The sequence below is a fragment of the Lagopus muta genome, chromosome 18 (genome assembly GCF_023343835.1).
Source record: "Lagopus muta isolate bLagMut1 chromosome 18, bLagMut1 primary, whole genome shotgun sequence".
Taxonomy (NCBI): Eukaryota; Metazoa; Chordata; class Aves; order Galliformes; family Phasianidae; genus Lagopus; species Lagopus muta.
Genome location: NC_064450.1, coordinates 5,845,078 through 5,860,243, shown reverse-complemented (window position 1 = coordinate 5,860,243; position 15,166 = coordinate 5,845,078). Strand labels below are relative to the sequence as shown.

General features: G+C 65.7%; 3 protein-coding genes across 5 annotated transcripts in view; 2 read left to right on the top strand and 1 right to left on the bottom strand.

Annotated features, from left to right (window-relative positions):
- The first annotated feature begins 1,051 nt into the window (after window positions 1–1,051).
- FAAP100 (FA core complex associated protein 100) lies at window positions 1,052–7,894 on the top strand. 3 transcript variants are annotated; one of them, XM_048965016.1, is made up of 10 exons: window positions 1,052–1,156; window positions 1,758–1,927; window positions 2,630–2,748; window positions 2,936–3,918; window positions 4,126–4,276; window positions 4,853–5,643; window positions 5,938–6,080; window positions 6,787–6,903; window positions 7,086–7,172; window positions 7,267–7,894. In XM_048965016.1, exons 2-10 carry the CDS (start codon window positions 1,763–1,765, stop codon window positions 7,381–7,383), a joined length of 2,673 nt encoding a protein of 890 aa, XP_048820973.1. In that variant the 5' UTR covers window positions 1,052–1,156; window positions 1,758–1,762; the 3' UTR covers window positions 7,384–7,894. The 3 variants fall into 3 exon arrangements, 2 of the variants coding, with proteins under 2 accessions (XP_048820973.1, XP_048820974.1); XM_048965017.1 differs by lacking the exon at window positions 1,052–1,156 and having other exon boundaries at window positions 1,576–1,927; window positions 5,944–6,080; XR_007380451.1 differs by lacking the exons at window positions 1,052–1,156; window positions 7,086–7,172; window positions 7,267–7,894 and having other exon boundaries at window positions 1,574–1,927; window positions 5,938–6,463; window positions 6,787–6,881.
- A 444-nt stretch (window positions 7,895–8,338) lies between these two features.
- On the bottom strand, window positions 8,339–10,965 carry FSCN2 (fascin actin-bundling protein 2, retinal). Its single transcript, XM_048965135.1, has 5 exons — window positions 10,143–10,965; window positions 9,077–9,233; window positions 8,870–8,991; window positions 8,628–8,795; window positions 8,339–8,559 (listed from the first exon to the last, which is right to left on the bottom strand). The coding sequence occupies exons 1-5, from the start codon at window positions 10,963–10,965 to the stop codon at window positions 8,354–8,356; spliced, it is 1,476 nt and encodes a 491-aa protein (XP_048821092.1). The 3' UTR covers window positions 8,339–8,353.
- A 3,381-nt stretch (window positions 10,966–14,346) lies between these two features.
- Window positions 14,347–15,166, top strand: part of ACTG1 (actin gamma 1) — a 2,463-nt gene continuing 1,643 nt past the window's right edge. The window contains 3 exon segments of the mRNA XM_048965525.1: window positions 14,347–14,452; window positions 14,824–14,957; window positions 15,055–15,163. Coding sequence (XP_048821482.1) covers window positions 14,835–14,957; window positions 15,055–15,163 — 232 coding nt within the window. The 5' untranslated portion in view covers window positions 14,347–14,452; window positions 14,824–14,834.

The window sequence follows — 15,166 nt, the reverse complement described above, 5'->3', positions numbered from 1 at the left end:
CCCAGCACAGGTAAGAGGCAGGAACGGGTCACGCGTGCCGGGCCTGCAATCGGGGTCACGCCAGCCGGCGGCCACGGGGCCGGGCGCTTCCCCCCGCCCCGGGTTCCCTTCGCGGCGCTGTTGGCGATGCGTCCCGGCGGCGGGGCCGGGAGCTCTGCTCCGCTTAAAGGCCCGGAGGGAGATGCGGGGCCCGGCTCCATCTGGGCCGGCGCCCGGTAGCGACCTCCTGGTGTGGGGCTGAGGTCACCGCGGAGCTGCTCCCCGAGAGCCGGGCTCCGTCTCACCGCACCACCTCCAGCCATGGCGCGGCTTCTCCCCCTCCTGCTCCTCGCGGCTCTGGGCGGTGCGGCCAAGCTGAAGCGCCAGCCGACGGCGTGGGACGAGCGAGCGGACGGTAACGTTGGGGACCCTCCACGGCACGGCCACCGCAACGGGCGCACAGCCTGCAGCCGGGCTGGGGGCTGTCCTGCCCCATCCCATCCATCCCATCCCCACAGCCGGGCGGGCGACGCGGGGCTGCGCCAACCTGACGCTCGTCTTGGACAACTGGAGGTTCGCCATCACCTCGCAGCTGCGGAACCTCCTGCTGTTCCACCACCACACCGTGCTGCCCGACTACGGCCGGTGAGCGGCGGGCGGGAGCGGGGCCGGGGGGCTGCGGGGGGCTCCTGGGGCAGCCGGAGCCCTCATTCCGCTCCCGGCACAGGATCCGCGCCCTGTCGGGGGCGCTGGATGAACTGTACGAGGACTTCAGCGCCCTCAAGGAGCAGCTGGGGCGGCTCTCGGGGCGCTTCGTTGAGGTGGAAGCGTTCGTGGATCAACTGAGCCGCAGCCCCGGGCCCCGCACCGCTCCCGGGTCCCGCACTGCCCCCGGGCCAGGCCCGCGCCGCCGGGGATTGCCCCAACCAGCCCTGAAGTAGCACCACAGCTCACCCTGAGCCCCACCGCATCGCTAATAAAGCCTCACACCCACAGCGCTGCCGCCTGATCCCTGACCCCCAGCCCGGACATCGGGAGGGTGGGACCGAACCACCTCCCCACCCCGCAATGGGGAGTCCGCCCATCGGCGCTTTACGGCCGCTGTCGCAAAATCTCCGCCCCATTGCGGCGGCCGCCGCGCAGCCGTAAAGCGGAGCCGCCCGCGCCCCCCGGCCCGGTACCCGCAGCCCCTCCGGGACGCAGCGGGGGGTGGAGGGTGGGGGAGGGGTTAGGGGGTGTGGGGATGGGGAGGGTTGTAGGGTGGGGATCGGGGTTCCCGTTGGGAGGAAGATTTGGGGCTGGGGGTAAGGGGTGAGGGTCTGGGGAGAGGATTTGGGGCAGAGAAGGCTGCGGTGGGGATGGGGGTGGGGTTATTGGGGGGGATGTGGGAGATTCGGGGTCGGGGGTGCTGCAGGGTGAGGTGATGGGTGGGGGGTGTGGGGCTGGGGGGGAAGCTTGGGGTGAGGGTGGTGTGGGGTTGGGGGTGCTGCGGGGTGTGTGATGGGGATGGGGATGGAGCGGGGGGATTTGGGGCCAGGGGTGTGCAGGGTGAGGTGGGGGGGCTGGGGGTGGGGGATGTGGGGCTGGGGGGGGCTTAGGACAAGGAATGAAAATGTGAGGCCTGGGGTTGGTCTGTGGGGGTTTGGGGCCGGGGGGGCTGTGGGGTGAGCTGGAGAGTGCCGAGCTGGTCTCTGTTCCAGGGGGGCTGGCTGTGGCCTTGGGGTTTGTCCCTGTTCCCCCCTCCCCTCTCTGTGCTGAGCACCATCCCCATGCCCCAGGCACCATGGCACAGGTGGGGCACCGGGTGGATTACCTGGCTGGCTTCTGCTGCCCGGTGGGGGGGCTGGTGGCCGGCAAACCCCGCGTGCTGTGCCACGAGAGCGAGATCTACCTCTGCAATGGCAGCGAGTTCGTCTACATCTACGACCAAGAGGGCAAGGTGCTGAAGGTGAGTGGTCCTTGCTGCCAGGATAGGAAGTGGGGAGACCTTGGGACCCCCCCGGGCTCCTCCATCCCAGGCTGTGTCAATGAGAGGGGGTGGGATGCTTTGGGGCAGTGGGGTGCTGCTGCCTGAGCCCCCCCGGGCCCTGCAAGGCGAACGCTGAACAAAGCAAAGTCCCTTTCTTTTCTCATCTACAAAGGATTTCGCTGTTGTCTCCGCTGTGACTAACAGCAGTCGTCGTGTTGAGTTATACACAGCTTCTTTTTTTAATTTGTCCTTATTATCATTTCTAAGAAAGCCATCACTGTAATATCAGGATTTGCCTCCTACACTGCGTTCCTTCTCAGGAAAGTAGATCATGTATGGGCTTTCAGGTTGCCATTTCCCTCCCTTTTCCCTCCCACCCACCATGCACAGCCGCTGCCCGGACAGGAGCAGCACCGCAGCCTCATGAACCCGAGCGCAGTGCCAGCTGCAGCACTGCCTGGTGACAGCCCAATTCCTGGAACTGCTCACCATGTTCCTCTGCAAGAAATCACTGCTTTCGTTCCCAGTTTCTTTGGGGCTGCCCAGGGGGAAGCACTGCTCAGCAAGCTGCTCCCTCTTTACCCAACAGTGCGCCTCTCTGTCTAGCTGCATGGGCACCGGGGTTCCTTGGCACCTCCTGTGGGCTCAGTGGGACCATAACCCTTCCCTTTCTCCACCCAGGCTGTGTACAGGTGCCCCGACCAGGTGTGGCATGTGGAGCTGCTGCCCCTGACAAGACAGCTGTACATCCTCTGCGCCCACAGCGGCATCTACTGCGTGTCCCTGGACCAGCAGAGCAGGTGTGGTGATGGCACAGGGCATACAAGTGCATTGTACAGCTCGGGGTTTGGCCCTCGGCTTTCTCTGGGCCGCTGCTCCTGCCCTGCTGTGGGGAGCTTGGTCTGAGGGCCGGGGGATGAGGCAGCCAAGAGAAGCGCTGGCTTCGCCCCGAGCCTTGGCTGTGAGCCTTTGCCTGTTTGCTTGAAGGTTAATGGAGCAGACGGATGGCGACGGCCAAGAAAGCAATTGCCCTTCCGGCGTCTTCCCCGTGGACTCAGACGCCTGCATCTTCCCAGACTCCAGCCTCTGCATGTTCACTCTGCTCAACAACTTCGTCATCACCCTGTCCCAGGCCCACGGCAAATGGTGGATGAAGCTGCACGAGCTGCCGCGCCCCGAGCAGGACAGCGCCCCCTACCGGCAGGTCAGCGAGGTGGGCTTCTGCCCCGGCCCCGCGCCCCCCGAGGAGGGAGATGGCGCTCCGTCCCGCTTCCTGCCCGTGCTGTGCTGCGCCTCCTCCCCGGGCACGGCGGGCAGCGCGGAGGGGCCGTGGTGCTCGGGGGGCTTCGTGCTGGAAGAGCCCCTCTTCAGCTTGCTCTTTGGGATCGACGCCGCCATGCTGGAGTCCCCGATGATCCTGTGCGGCTTCCCGGACGGACAGCTCTGCTCTGTGCCACTGAAGGCTCTCAGCTCGCCGCCCGCCGATGGCTGCCACGACGTCTCCGGGCAGGACCCCCCCGTGAAGATCCTCCACCACTTGGAAGAGCCCATCGTCTTCATCGGGGCGCTGCGGACGGAGCGGCGGGCGGCGGAGGAGGAGGAGGAGGAGGAAGATGACGCCGAGGACGATCCGCTGTTTGGCGACGCCGGCTGTGACTGCGTGGTGGCCGTGGGGCACTACGGCAAGATGGTGGCCGTCAAGGCAGACCAGAGGGATGAGACAACGGTGCCGGAGCTCAGGGAGTACTACCTGCGTGGGCCCATCCTCTGCGCCGCCTGCGGCAGCGGCAGCCGCATGTACTACAGCACGCACTCGGACATCTCCGCCGTCGACCTGGACTGGGTCAGCGAGGCCTCTGACCCTGAGGACACGGAGAGCTGCGGCGGCGTCCTGCCGCCCGTCCTGTCCCCAGCCAGCTTAAGTATCTGTAGCGTCGTGGCCCTCTCCCTGTCCTCGAGGGCATCAGAAGGTACCGCTGACCGCGGGGTGTGCGCTGGGTCTTGGGGTGGATGGGGGCAGGAGAGCTGCCCAGCTGCGTGCGTCCACACACCTTGTGGTGGTCTGCGTCGGGCTCCGTCCTTCATCCTTTCTTGTTGACCCTCTCCTTTTTGTAAGCTCTTGCTGTTCAGTGTGCCGACGGGCTGAGCACCCCTCAGTGCCCTGTGCTGCCCCACAGGTGAATCAGAGCTGCTGGCCCTGTCTGCCAAAGGCCGCCTCATGACCTGTGGCTTATGCAGCCCCGAGGATGCTGATGTGGAGCTGACGCCTGCCGAGGCTGGCCGGAGGATTAAGGCACTGCTGTCCGGGATAGGCAACACCTCAGAGAGGTAAGGGCAGGGCTGCTGTGCTGCTGCTGGCCCTGTGTGAGCCGTGGGGTGTAGGTACCTAGAGGTGTACCAGCTCCTGCATGGCTCATAAGGCCTCTTGCAGTGCCACCTCCGATGTTTCCTTTCCCAGAGCAGGTGGAAGGGAAGCCCCCAGCCTCAGTGGCATAAAAATAGTTTGCTGGCAGCCCTGCCTGCTGCTCTGTGCAGGCACGCTGCTGCTTGCAGCTTTGGTGACAGAAGGAGGGCAAGGCACAGTGCCAGCGTGCCCAGACACCCCTCAGCACCTGCCAGGCCTGTCACAGGCAGGGCAGGGCAGTGCTTGCTCAGCCCTCTGCGGCCATCTGTGCTTGGGGAGGAGGTTCCCCCTCCGGTGGGGGATTCCCAAAGCTGTGAGCAGGGCTTGTAGCCCACCCATCTGCAGCTTGTCATCGCTGGGAGCTGCAGCCCAGGGCTGGCCGGCGGGTCGCACTCAGGGTCCACTCAGCTGATTGGGGTTTGTCTGCTAACCCCGTTTGCAGACCCACTGTCCCCACTGCTGGCCCTCCTGCTTTCGAGCTCTGCGCTTTGTCCTTCCAGAGTTTCCTTCCTGAAGAAGGCAGTGGACCAAAAGAACCGTGCCCTGGCCAGCCTCAACCAGGTGATGAACGTGAGCGCAGCTCTGCTGTCCAGCCAGGAGGGCCAGAAGCCCATTGCCTGCACCGTCACTGCCAACTGGAGCTGCCTCCTGCTCCGTGACACCGTCACCATCTCCTGCCTGCTGGAGAACTGCAGCGAGTACAGCCTGGAGCAGGGCTGGACCCTGTGTGTTCAGCTCCTGGCCAGCCCCTGTGCCTTAGAGGAGGAGTCTGTGGATTCGGCCACCACCTTCACCTTCCCCATCGACCAGCTCCAACCTGGGACCAAGCGGGAGCTGACGCTGCCCCTTGGCTCGACCACAGACACCAAGCTGGATCTGCCTCTGACCATCTCCTGTGCCCTCTACTACAGTTTACGTGATATCCTGGGCAGTGGCTCTGACTCACCCGAAGCCCTGGATGATCTCCTCCCGGACGATTCGCCCATCCTGTCCCCAGACAGAGAGGGCATCTGCCTGCCCCTCAGCGAATGCACCATTGACATGCTGCAGTGCCTGCACTTTGAGAGCAGCCCCCCCAGGCCGGACCCCTCCTCCAAAGTGGCTTCGCTGCCTGCGCCCCAGGATCCTGTGGAGACCTTCCTGAGGGCATCCAAGGAGCAGCCTGAGCCCGAGGCAGGGACAGCCAGCAAGCAGCCATGTGCCACAGGAGAGGGCAGCGTGCCACCCTCAGCAGCGTCCATCAGAGTGTCCTCAGAGCTGCTGAAGAACGCGCTGAAAGCCTCCAGCTCAGGTGGGTGCTGCCTGCAGGGGGTCTGTGCCGAGCAGGTCCTTGGGAGTGACCTAGGAGAGCTGTCCTGTGTCACCATCCCCTTCCCGGGGTGAGGGAGGAGGGTTCCAGGCCCCCACTTTGCCACTCCAGCAGTGTGACGGCCTGGAGGGGAATGTTCCCAAGCCTGGATTCAATCTGGCATCGCAGCAACTGCACATGGGCAGAGCCAGGCGTGCACCGTTCCACCTGCTCACATGGCCCTGCCATGGGGAGGTTGTGCAGAGACATAATGCGCTCCGCTTTCTCTCCTCTCAGCCCCAGACGTCTCGCTGAGCTGCGCCACGCTGCGCTGGCTGCTGGCTGAGAACGCTGCAGCCACGGCGCTGAGCAGTGGGGAGGTGACCTCGGTGTGCGGTGTGGCTCCGGATGGAGGAGAGGTGCAGCTGATCATCCGAGAGGCAAGGAAGGGGTTAGCCCTGCAGAGGAACTGCCTGTCCTGCCCCGCAGAGCTCTGTTCCTCACCCACTGAGGAGCAGCATGACACGTGGCCTGCCTGTCACCCCCTGGTCCCACGCTCCGTGCCGCTGGGGCCCCTCCACCCTTCCCAGGACTTTCTCAAGGCTCCTTTGGGCTGCCGCTCCGTGCTGAGCCTGCAGAAGGGAAAACGTGGCTGGGTTCTGGGTGTAAATCCGACCGACTGCAGCTTTTCCCCTTCTAATGTGAAAATCCCCCTCTAAGTGCAAAGGAAAAGCAGTAATTGCAGCACAGCTCTCCTGCCACGGTCGGCTAACCCTCCGGCGAGGGGCCCAGCCGCCTGCGTGCTGGCAGTGACCTGGTTCAGGTTGGTTCACACTTGAGAGCGCTAATATTGCCAATGTGATTAGCGACAGCGTTAATTCTGCTTGGGCTAAGCCTGCCGGATTAAATCCACCACGCTGGCAGCCCGCGTCTCGCTGGGGAGCGGGCAGCAGGTCGACCTCAAACTTGTACTGGTCTGGAGAGCAGTGAGGGCTGTGCATGGAGCAGGGATGGAGGAAATGGCAGCCGTCTTTGGGCCCAGCATGGAGTCACCATCCCAGCCCTACTGCCCTTGGGGTGGGGGGAACTGGGGCAGCCCTTCCCCAACCCTGCGAGGATTGCAGTGAGGCCTTGCTGCTCTCTCAGGTGGCCATGAATGACCTCAGCCCGGCCGGCCCCATCCAGGCGGTGGAGATCCTGATGGAGAGCCCGTCCCTGGCCCACATGTGCAGGATGCACCATGCCGTCATCCGCCGCATCCAGGTATGGAGCTGCGGGGCACATCCCTGAGTGCTGCCCTGGACCCCGACGGACTCTGTGGGATGGTTTTTCAGGCACCACTGTGTGGCAGCCGTACTTGGCACAGCCCGGTGCCACGCAGGGATGAGGAGTGGGACCACCGCTCCCTCCCCAAGTCCCCTGCAGCAGAGCTCTGCTCCCCTCAGGCGCTGGTGCTGGAGCAGGCAGCGCAGGGCTCGGGGCCCCCTGACCTCCGCATGCAGTACCTGCGCCAGATCCAGACCAACCACGAGGTGAGCCGTGAGCCCGCCGTGCCCCCAGCCCCCCCCTACGGGCCCCTCCTCACGGCCGCGACCCTCGCCCCGCTCCTCCTCTTTCCTCCCGCAGGCGCTGCTGAAAGAGGCGCGGTCCTTGCGCGACCACCCGCCCCTGACCGAGGAGGGCACGGAGAAGCTCCTGCATATCTACCAGCAGCTGCGTAACCCCAGCCTGGTCCTGCTGTGAGCAGCGGACCAGCCAGCGCGCCCCGGGGAACGGGGACGGTCCCAAGGAGGGGCAACGTGCCCGGCAGGAGGGCCGGCGGCCGAGGCGGTGGTCTGTGTGTGTGAATGTGTCGTGGTCGTGTTGTCGGCAGCACGGAGGGGCCGTGCGCCCCGAAAGCCGCCTGGCGGCAGAGCGGGGCTCCTGGGCTGGCCCGGCGCTGCGCTGCCGCCCGGTGCTGTGCAGCCTCGTGGGGCGTTGCGGCCGCGGTAGCGTGGCTCCGTCCCCGCTGTGGGCTGCGCCCCCGTGCCGCCTTGCCTTTCAGGATCAGGACAAACAGGGTGCTGTGCCAGGGTGCCCGGGGGAGCCCCGTTTTCTGCTGGGCAGGGGAGGGGGTTTTCCGCTCCCCCGTTGTTTCTATAAATGATCTCGTATCTCTGTGGCGGTGCAGCGTGTTTTGGGGGCTCGGTCTTTCCCCGCACTGCTCCGGTGTCTGTAAATCTGTCGTCTGCCATGAAAACGATCGTGCCGCTCAGCGACTGCGCCTCTCTTTTCCTTTTCATCTCCGTGCCTGCTCCTGGGGGACCCCCACCGCCATCACCATGAATCTCCCCAGCCCCACGCGCACCACCTGAGGGGCTGCAGCCCCCTCCCCAAACCCCCACGGCACCCCTATCCCCGCGGGCACCCGGAGGGGCACTGCGGCACTCTGCCACCCCGTGGTACAGCGAGCGCAGAGCTGCTCTGTCCCCGGCGCGTGGCATCCCCGTTGCTGCCATCCCCTGTGCCCTTCTGCGCGGTGTCCACGCTGTCCATTCGGGGTTATGGGGCCGCGGGGAGGGGATGAATGCCAGATCCTGACCCACCGTGCCCTGGCCGCGGAGGAAAAGGCCGTGCCTTGCTGCAATCCAGACGCACTTTAATGACGTGAGTTGGGGAGGGTCGGGGACGCGGCTGCCGCCATCGGTGCCACCGGGTCCCCCCGTCCCCGGGCTCAGTACTCCCAGAGCGTGGCCCGCAGCACCGACTCGCTGTCAGCCCGCAGGGTGCCGGCCGGGTCCCCACGCAGGTACCGCCCGTTCTTCCCTTTGATGGCGACGCGCCCGCGCTCCCGAAACTCGAAGAAGAAATCCTCGGACAGGTCCCCGTCGCTGCAGACCGCCCCGCTGCTCGCCACGTACCAGAACTTTCCCCCCTGACCTGCAGAGGGCGCGGGGCCGTCAGCGGGGCCACGAGCAGCCCCGCATCCCCCCCGCACCGCCACGCACCTCGGATCTGGTAGGCACCGTCGCTGAAGCCCACGTGGAAGACGTCGTAGACGGAGCGGTTGGAGTCGAGCAGATTGGAGCCGCGGTGGTAGCAGACGAAGCCGTGCTCGCCCCGCAGCACCAGCATGGGCCGGTTGATCAGCTTCAGGGTGAACTCCTCGTCCTCCCCTGCAACGGGGACGGGGCTGAGCGGGGCTGACGTCCCCATCAACCCCCACCTCCAGCCCCAGTTCTGCACTCACCCACAGCATCGCTGACGGCTGCCAGCTGCCCGTTCCTCTTGGTGCACACGTAGCGGCCGTTGCTGGCACGCAGGGCCACACGCCGCCCGCGCCACTCGATGTCAAACATGGTGTTGGCAGCACTGGGTGACAGCACAGCGGTGTCACTGGGCCGCCCGCACCCCCAGCCCACCCTCCCCGCCTCCCCCCCAGCCCTGCTGCACTCACACTTCAGTAGCCACGGCCTGGATGCCCCCGTGGGCCACCAGGGTCCAGTAGCTGCCAGCATTGGTGTGCAGGCTGCACTTCTTGGTGTCACGGTCGATCTGCAGCTGGAAGGTCTCGTGGTTCAGCTCCTCATCCTGGTTGGCCGACACGTTGACGCCTGCGGGTGGCAAGGGACATCAGCACAGGGCCACGTGTGGGGTGTGTCGTGTCGTCGTCCCCCTGGCCCCTCCCAGGGTAAATCCCTCCGGAACAATCGTGCTAATTGGGCCCTTAATCTGATTGTGGTGTGCCCATCTGAGCAGCACAGCCCTGCACAGGCCCCTATTTATATCCCACACCGCCCTAAGGAGCTTGGCACAAACGTCCCCAGTGCCACGGGGACAGCAGGGCAGCTGGGGCCATGGCACGGCGCTGTGTGCCAGCTTTGGTTGTGAGCACTGTGTGTGCAAACATGCACGCTCCCAGCACCTGGCATGCACTCCATTCATACACCAAACTCAGCCTTGCACACATGCAGAGTGACATGCAGGCGAATGCACAGTGCTGCAAAGAGCCTTGCTTGCACACAGGTACGGGCTGCACAGCTGTGCGCCTGCAAACACGTGCACACACACACACAGGTTGCATGCAGCTGTGTGCCTGAACTCACGCTCACAGCATCACACATGCATGACCTGCACCGAAGCACGCATGCGCTGCAGTGCACCACGCAGAGCCTTGCACACACACGTTTATGCACACTTGCAGTGCTGCACAGACCCACTGCCAGTCCCAAATGGGCCACACAGTCCAAGGGCAGCCTCTGAGCAACCCACACTGCCAACAGTGGGGCTGTGGTCACACACCGACCCCAGGCAGGGGCTGTTTTTATAGAGTCTCCTCTCCATGCAGAGCGCTCTCACGGAGACCTCCGGGGCTGGGGCTGCTTTGGGCTGAGCGATCCCCAGGGTCCACCAGGTGCCCGTCCCCAAAGCTGGGGCTGTTTTTGTAGGGTCTCCTCTTGGTGCTCTCACAGAGAGCCTGCACTCTGGGCTGACCACCCCCCGGCTTCACACCGTGCCCTTACCCTGCCGGATGGAGACGAATCTGCCGTTGGCCGCCGTGAAAACCACCTGGGGGTGACTTTCCTCCAGATCGAAGAGTTCGTCCTTGCCCGGCTTGGAGCTGCGCCCGGATTTGAGCGTTCCGGTGGGCCCGGTGGGCGCCAGGTACTTCCCATCGCAGTCCTTGAAGGCCAGCTTACCCGCCTTGAACTCCAGCGTGTAGCCGGTGCGGGCGCCGGGCTCGGGCACCAGGATCCCATCGCAGCGCAGGTAGCGCTCGTCGGCCGTGCGCAGGCTGTACTTCTTGTCCTGGAAGCAGAGCGTGATGAGCGCGTCCACCCCCCAGGGCAGGTTGCTGTCGGTGGCGATCTCGTCCTCGTGGGCGCTCAGGTGCGCGTAGCGGCGGCGGCTGACGCTCAGCAGGTTGGCCTGCGGGTGCATGGCCAGGTGCACGGTCCACAGCTCGCCCTCGGTGACGCTGGGAGCGAAGCAGGACAGCCGGTCCTCGCGGCCGCCGAAGAAACGCCGGTGCGGCGCCGACTGCAGCGCCCAGCGCCCGTCCGACTGCGTGATGATGCTGAAGCGCTCATCGCGGCCCGGCTGCTCGGCCTCGCAGTGCACCTGCCCGTCCTTGTCGGCCCCCAGGTAGCGGCCCAGGTGGCTCTTGAGGAAGACGACGGAGCTGTCGGCCTCGTCCTGCTCCAGCGTCCATATCTGCTTGCGCTTCAGGCTGGGTGCCGAGGCGTTCACCTTGTAGCCGAAGCTCTCCGCCGTCAGGTAGCGGCTCTCGCAGTTGATCAGCCCGAATTGGATCTTCAGGACCTGGTGGATCCCATTCGTTGGCATCTTCCGCCTCTGCCGGGGGGGGGGGCGGCCCCAGGGGGCTGCGGGGACGTCTGCGCTGCCGGGCGCCGCTGCCGCAATGGCCCCGTGGCACAGCTCGGCACGGCACAGCACGGCGAGGCGGGGGGGGGGGGACGCCCAATTAGGGGCAGGTGGGATTACGGAGCCCGGCCAGATTGCTGCCGGGTAACCTACTGCCCCACGCCCTACAGCCCCACAGCGGCTCGACGCCCAGCACCGGGCAGCCCCGTGTGTGCACAGCTCCAGATCTCGGCGTCCCACCGCGGAGCCGCGGGTGGAAAACTTGGGTGGGAACCCGATCTGGGCGCACGGATCCGTTCCCTGCAGGCTAAGGTTACCGGCCTCTCTGATTCAGCAGCGGGTCACCTCCCGGCGCGCCGCCTCCCGGCCAGCCCCTAAGCGCCTTACAATTAGCCAGGCATTTTGATTAGTTTAAACCCTTTATCCTGCTTTGGGGCCCTTGGCCTCCATCTGTCCTACGGCCCCAATTCCCCCCCCCCCCCCATGGCTGTGGCTCGGGGTCACGCAGCCCTGTGTCTCTGATGGGACAGAGCTGAGCATTGGGCTTCGTCATCAGCATCTTGCCATGTGTTGGGCCCTGGGGAGCGACGGGGCCGTGTTGGGCATCGTGGTGTCATGCGTTGGGCACTGTGGGATGGGAACCTTCGTTGCTGTGTTTTGGGCATTGCAGGGCCATGTGTTGGGCACTGTGGAATTAGATCCTCCAGTGCCGTGTGCTGGGCATCACGATATGGGGACATCCAGTGCCGTGTGTTGAGCATCACAGCGCCATGTGTCGGGCATCACAAGACAGGGACCACTGGTGCCATGTGTTGAGCACCACAGTGCCATGTTTTGGGTACTGCAGCATGGGGACCTCCAGCGCCATGTGTTGGGCATCGTGGTGCCATGTGTTGGGTGTCACAGTGCCATGTGTTGGCATGATGGATGGCATCCTATGGTGCCATGTATCCCCCAGCCACAAGGACGCTGCTGGGGACACTTGGGCTGAGCTCACCCCAATCCCATGGTTTTGGGTGCTGCCCTATGAGAGCACAGAGGTCCGTGGGGATGGGTGGTGTCCCATAAGCGGTCACACCCGGTCCCCAGCGCCCGGCTCTGTGCTCTCACTGCCTCCTTCCCCTCCAGCTCCGGTGTCAGCGTGGCGGCAGCGAGTTATTGTTCCCGAAAATAGGTCCCGGGGATTGTTTGCCTCATGACTTTTTCATGGCTCTCTCTTTACCGTGCCTGGGAGAGGAAGGGGGGGCGGGCACGGCGGCCCCCAGTGCTGCGTTACACGAGCTGCATGGCGTGCTGAAACTGACCCCCACCGAAATGGATACGGCTTGGCTTTCTGACTGGGGGGGGGGTGGCTAAGTGGGTCAGGGTCCTGCAGAGGGAGGTGGGGGACAGTGAAGGGGACATCCTACGGTGCTGCTGGAGGTGTGCGGTGCGAGAGCTGAGAGCCGCATTGACACACACAGATGCCACCCCTCCCCAAATACAGGGCTGGTGTCGGCATTGGGGGTGTCCTGCTCCACCCCGTTGTTTCCCCCCCCCCCCGTGTTTGGGCTTGATGGGAGGGAGGGGGTCCAGGGATGGGGGGGGGGGGGGGGGGGGACGGCACATTGCGCAACGCCCCGCCGTCCCCGTGACAACGGCGGGGGGGGGATGGGGTGGGCTGTCACCGTCACCACGACGACAGAGCTGTGCGCGCGGGGGGGGGGGGGCACCGCACCGCATCAGCACCGCGGGGACCTTCACCCGAAGGAAGAGGGGGGGGAGAGGAGGAGGAAGGAGAACGACGTGCGCTTCCTCCTCCTCCTCCTCTTCCTCCTCCCCGCTCCCCCCTCCCCGAGCGAAAGTCCCCGCGGAGGCGGTTTCGGTGCGGGGTGCGGCCGTGCCACCGTCCCGATGTGCCCTAATATAGCCGTGCCGCGGTACCTGCGGCCCCGCCCGCCCCGGGGACATCAGCCCACGGCTGGGACGCTGCCCTACGTGGGGACACGGGACCCCCAGCCCCTCCCGCTGCCCCCCGGCACCTCTCGGCGCTCCATCCCCATCCTCTGCCCCAATGGCACCGCTGTGGCCCACGGGTGGTGCCGGAGCTGTGTGGGGCTGAGCGGTGCTGGGAATCACCAGGAGATGCCATGGGGAGCATGGGCAGTGCGTGGAAAGTGCCACTGTGTCTGCATGGACCGGGCACCCAACATGGCCATGGAGATCCAGTACGGGCCATTGGGCTCCAGTGTGCTCTACAGGGCTCCAATATAATCTGCCGGGCTCTAGTGTGGACTGTGAGGCAGCATCATGGCCCATGGGGCTGTGACATGGGCAATTATATCAAACCATGGGCACTGGTGTGGTCTGTGGGGTACCAGTGCAATCTGATGGGTTCCAAGGCAGTTCCTAGGGCTCCAACACGGACAGTGAGGCACCAGTACAGTCCATTGGCACCAGCATGGCTCATGGGGCACCATATGGACCGTGGGGCTCCAACAGGGTCCGTGGTCCATTGAACTGCAGTGTGGTCTACGGGGCTCCAGCATGGTGCTGGGGACACCAATATGGCTCCTGGGACATCAGTACGGTCCACAGGACACCAGTATGATCCACGGGGCTCCAACACAGCCTGTTGTTGCTCCATGATGGCCCACACGCCCCAGGCTCCTGCCCACCCCCAGGCCCCTGCTATGGCACAGTATGGGCACAGCACGGCGGGGTTGGCCCCATAGCAGTGATGGGAGACGCTGTGTTTTGGGGCACGAAGCACCACGTGCCCTGCAGCAAGGCCTGTGTCACCCGTGTGGGGTGACAGCTGTCCCCTATAGGGGGTGTCATGTGTATGGGATGTCCCCTATGCCAGGCACCCCTATACCGGCATCCCCTACACATGGTGCCCACCCCACACAGTGTCCCCTATTCGAAACGTCCCCTATACAAGTGCCCCCGATGCGGGGCGTCCCCTACACGGGTTGTCACCCATACGGCTGTCACCCATAGGGTCCCCTACACTCAAGTGTACCCTACCGAGGGGAGCACCTCTAAGTGCCCCCCCCCTGTGGATCCCAGCATCGCACCGGGAGCCGCCCCGCACCCCTCCGCACCCCGAACCCCACGGTACCGGGGGGGGCACCGCCGTGGGGCGCTGGGCCGGGCCGGGGCGGCCGCCCCCCGCTTTGCCCCCCACCCCCACCCCACGCTTTGCCCCATGCAGATTCCGGGGTTCTCGGGGCGGGGACGAGCCGGCAAGTCTCCCCACGTGGCCGGGTGCGGACTAGCCAATGGGAGCGCGTGTTTCTGAAAGATCTCCATATATGGCGATGTTCTCGGCCGGGTGGGAGGGGCTGCCGCCCCCTGGGTATAAAAGCGTGGGGCTGGCAGCGGGACGGTCTCACTCCGCCGGCGGCAGCGGACCGCGCGCAGCGTCACCGCTCTCTTCAGCACCGGGCGCAGCCTCCCCGCACAGGTACGGCCCCGCGCCCCCCTCCTCGGGGCCGGCGGCGGCTGAGGCAGTGCGCGCGATGCCGCGGGGTGTGCGGGAGGGGAGCGCGGTGGGGGTGGGGGGGGCTCAGCGCTGCGCAGCGCCCCATAGGGCCTCACCCCCAGCCATTCCCCCCCCTTCCATTTCCCCCCCTCCGGTCCCAGCGCGCGTTGGCCGCGCCCGCTCTGAGGGCCGTTGGGGTGGGGCGGGACGCGTTGTGATTGGCTGCGGTCGCGCGTGACGTCACGGCGCGGGAGATTCGAATGGCGGCGGACGGAGCCATGGGCGGCGGCGGGGGGGGGGGGGGTTTGCATGGTGGGGGTTGGCGGTGGGGTGACGGTGCGACCGTCCCGCAGAACACCCCAAGATGGAAGAGGAAATCGCAGCGCTCGTGATCGACAATGGCTCCGGCATGTGCAAGGCGGGATTCGCCGGGGACGACGCGCCCCGCGCCGTGTTCCCGTCCATCGTGGGCCGCCCCCGGCACCAGGTGTGTGTGTGGGGCGGGGGTGCGAGGGCTGGGGGAAGGCGGGGGGTTGGGGGGGTCGGTGGGGCTGTGCGCATTGTTGACCGCGGGCTGCTTGTAGGGCGTGATGGTGGGCATGGGGCAGAAGGACAGCTATGTGGGCGACGAGGCGCAGAGCAAGAGGGGCATCCTGACCCTGAAGTACCCCATCGAGCACGGCATCGTCACCAACT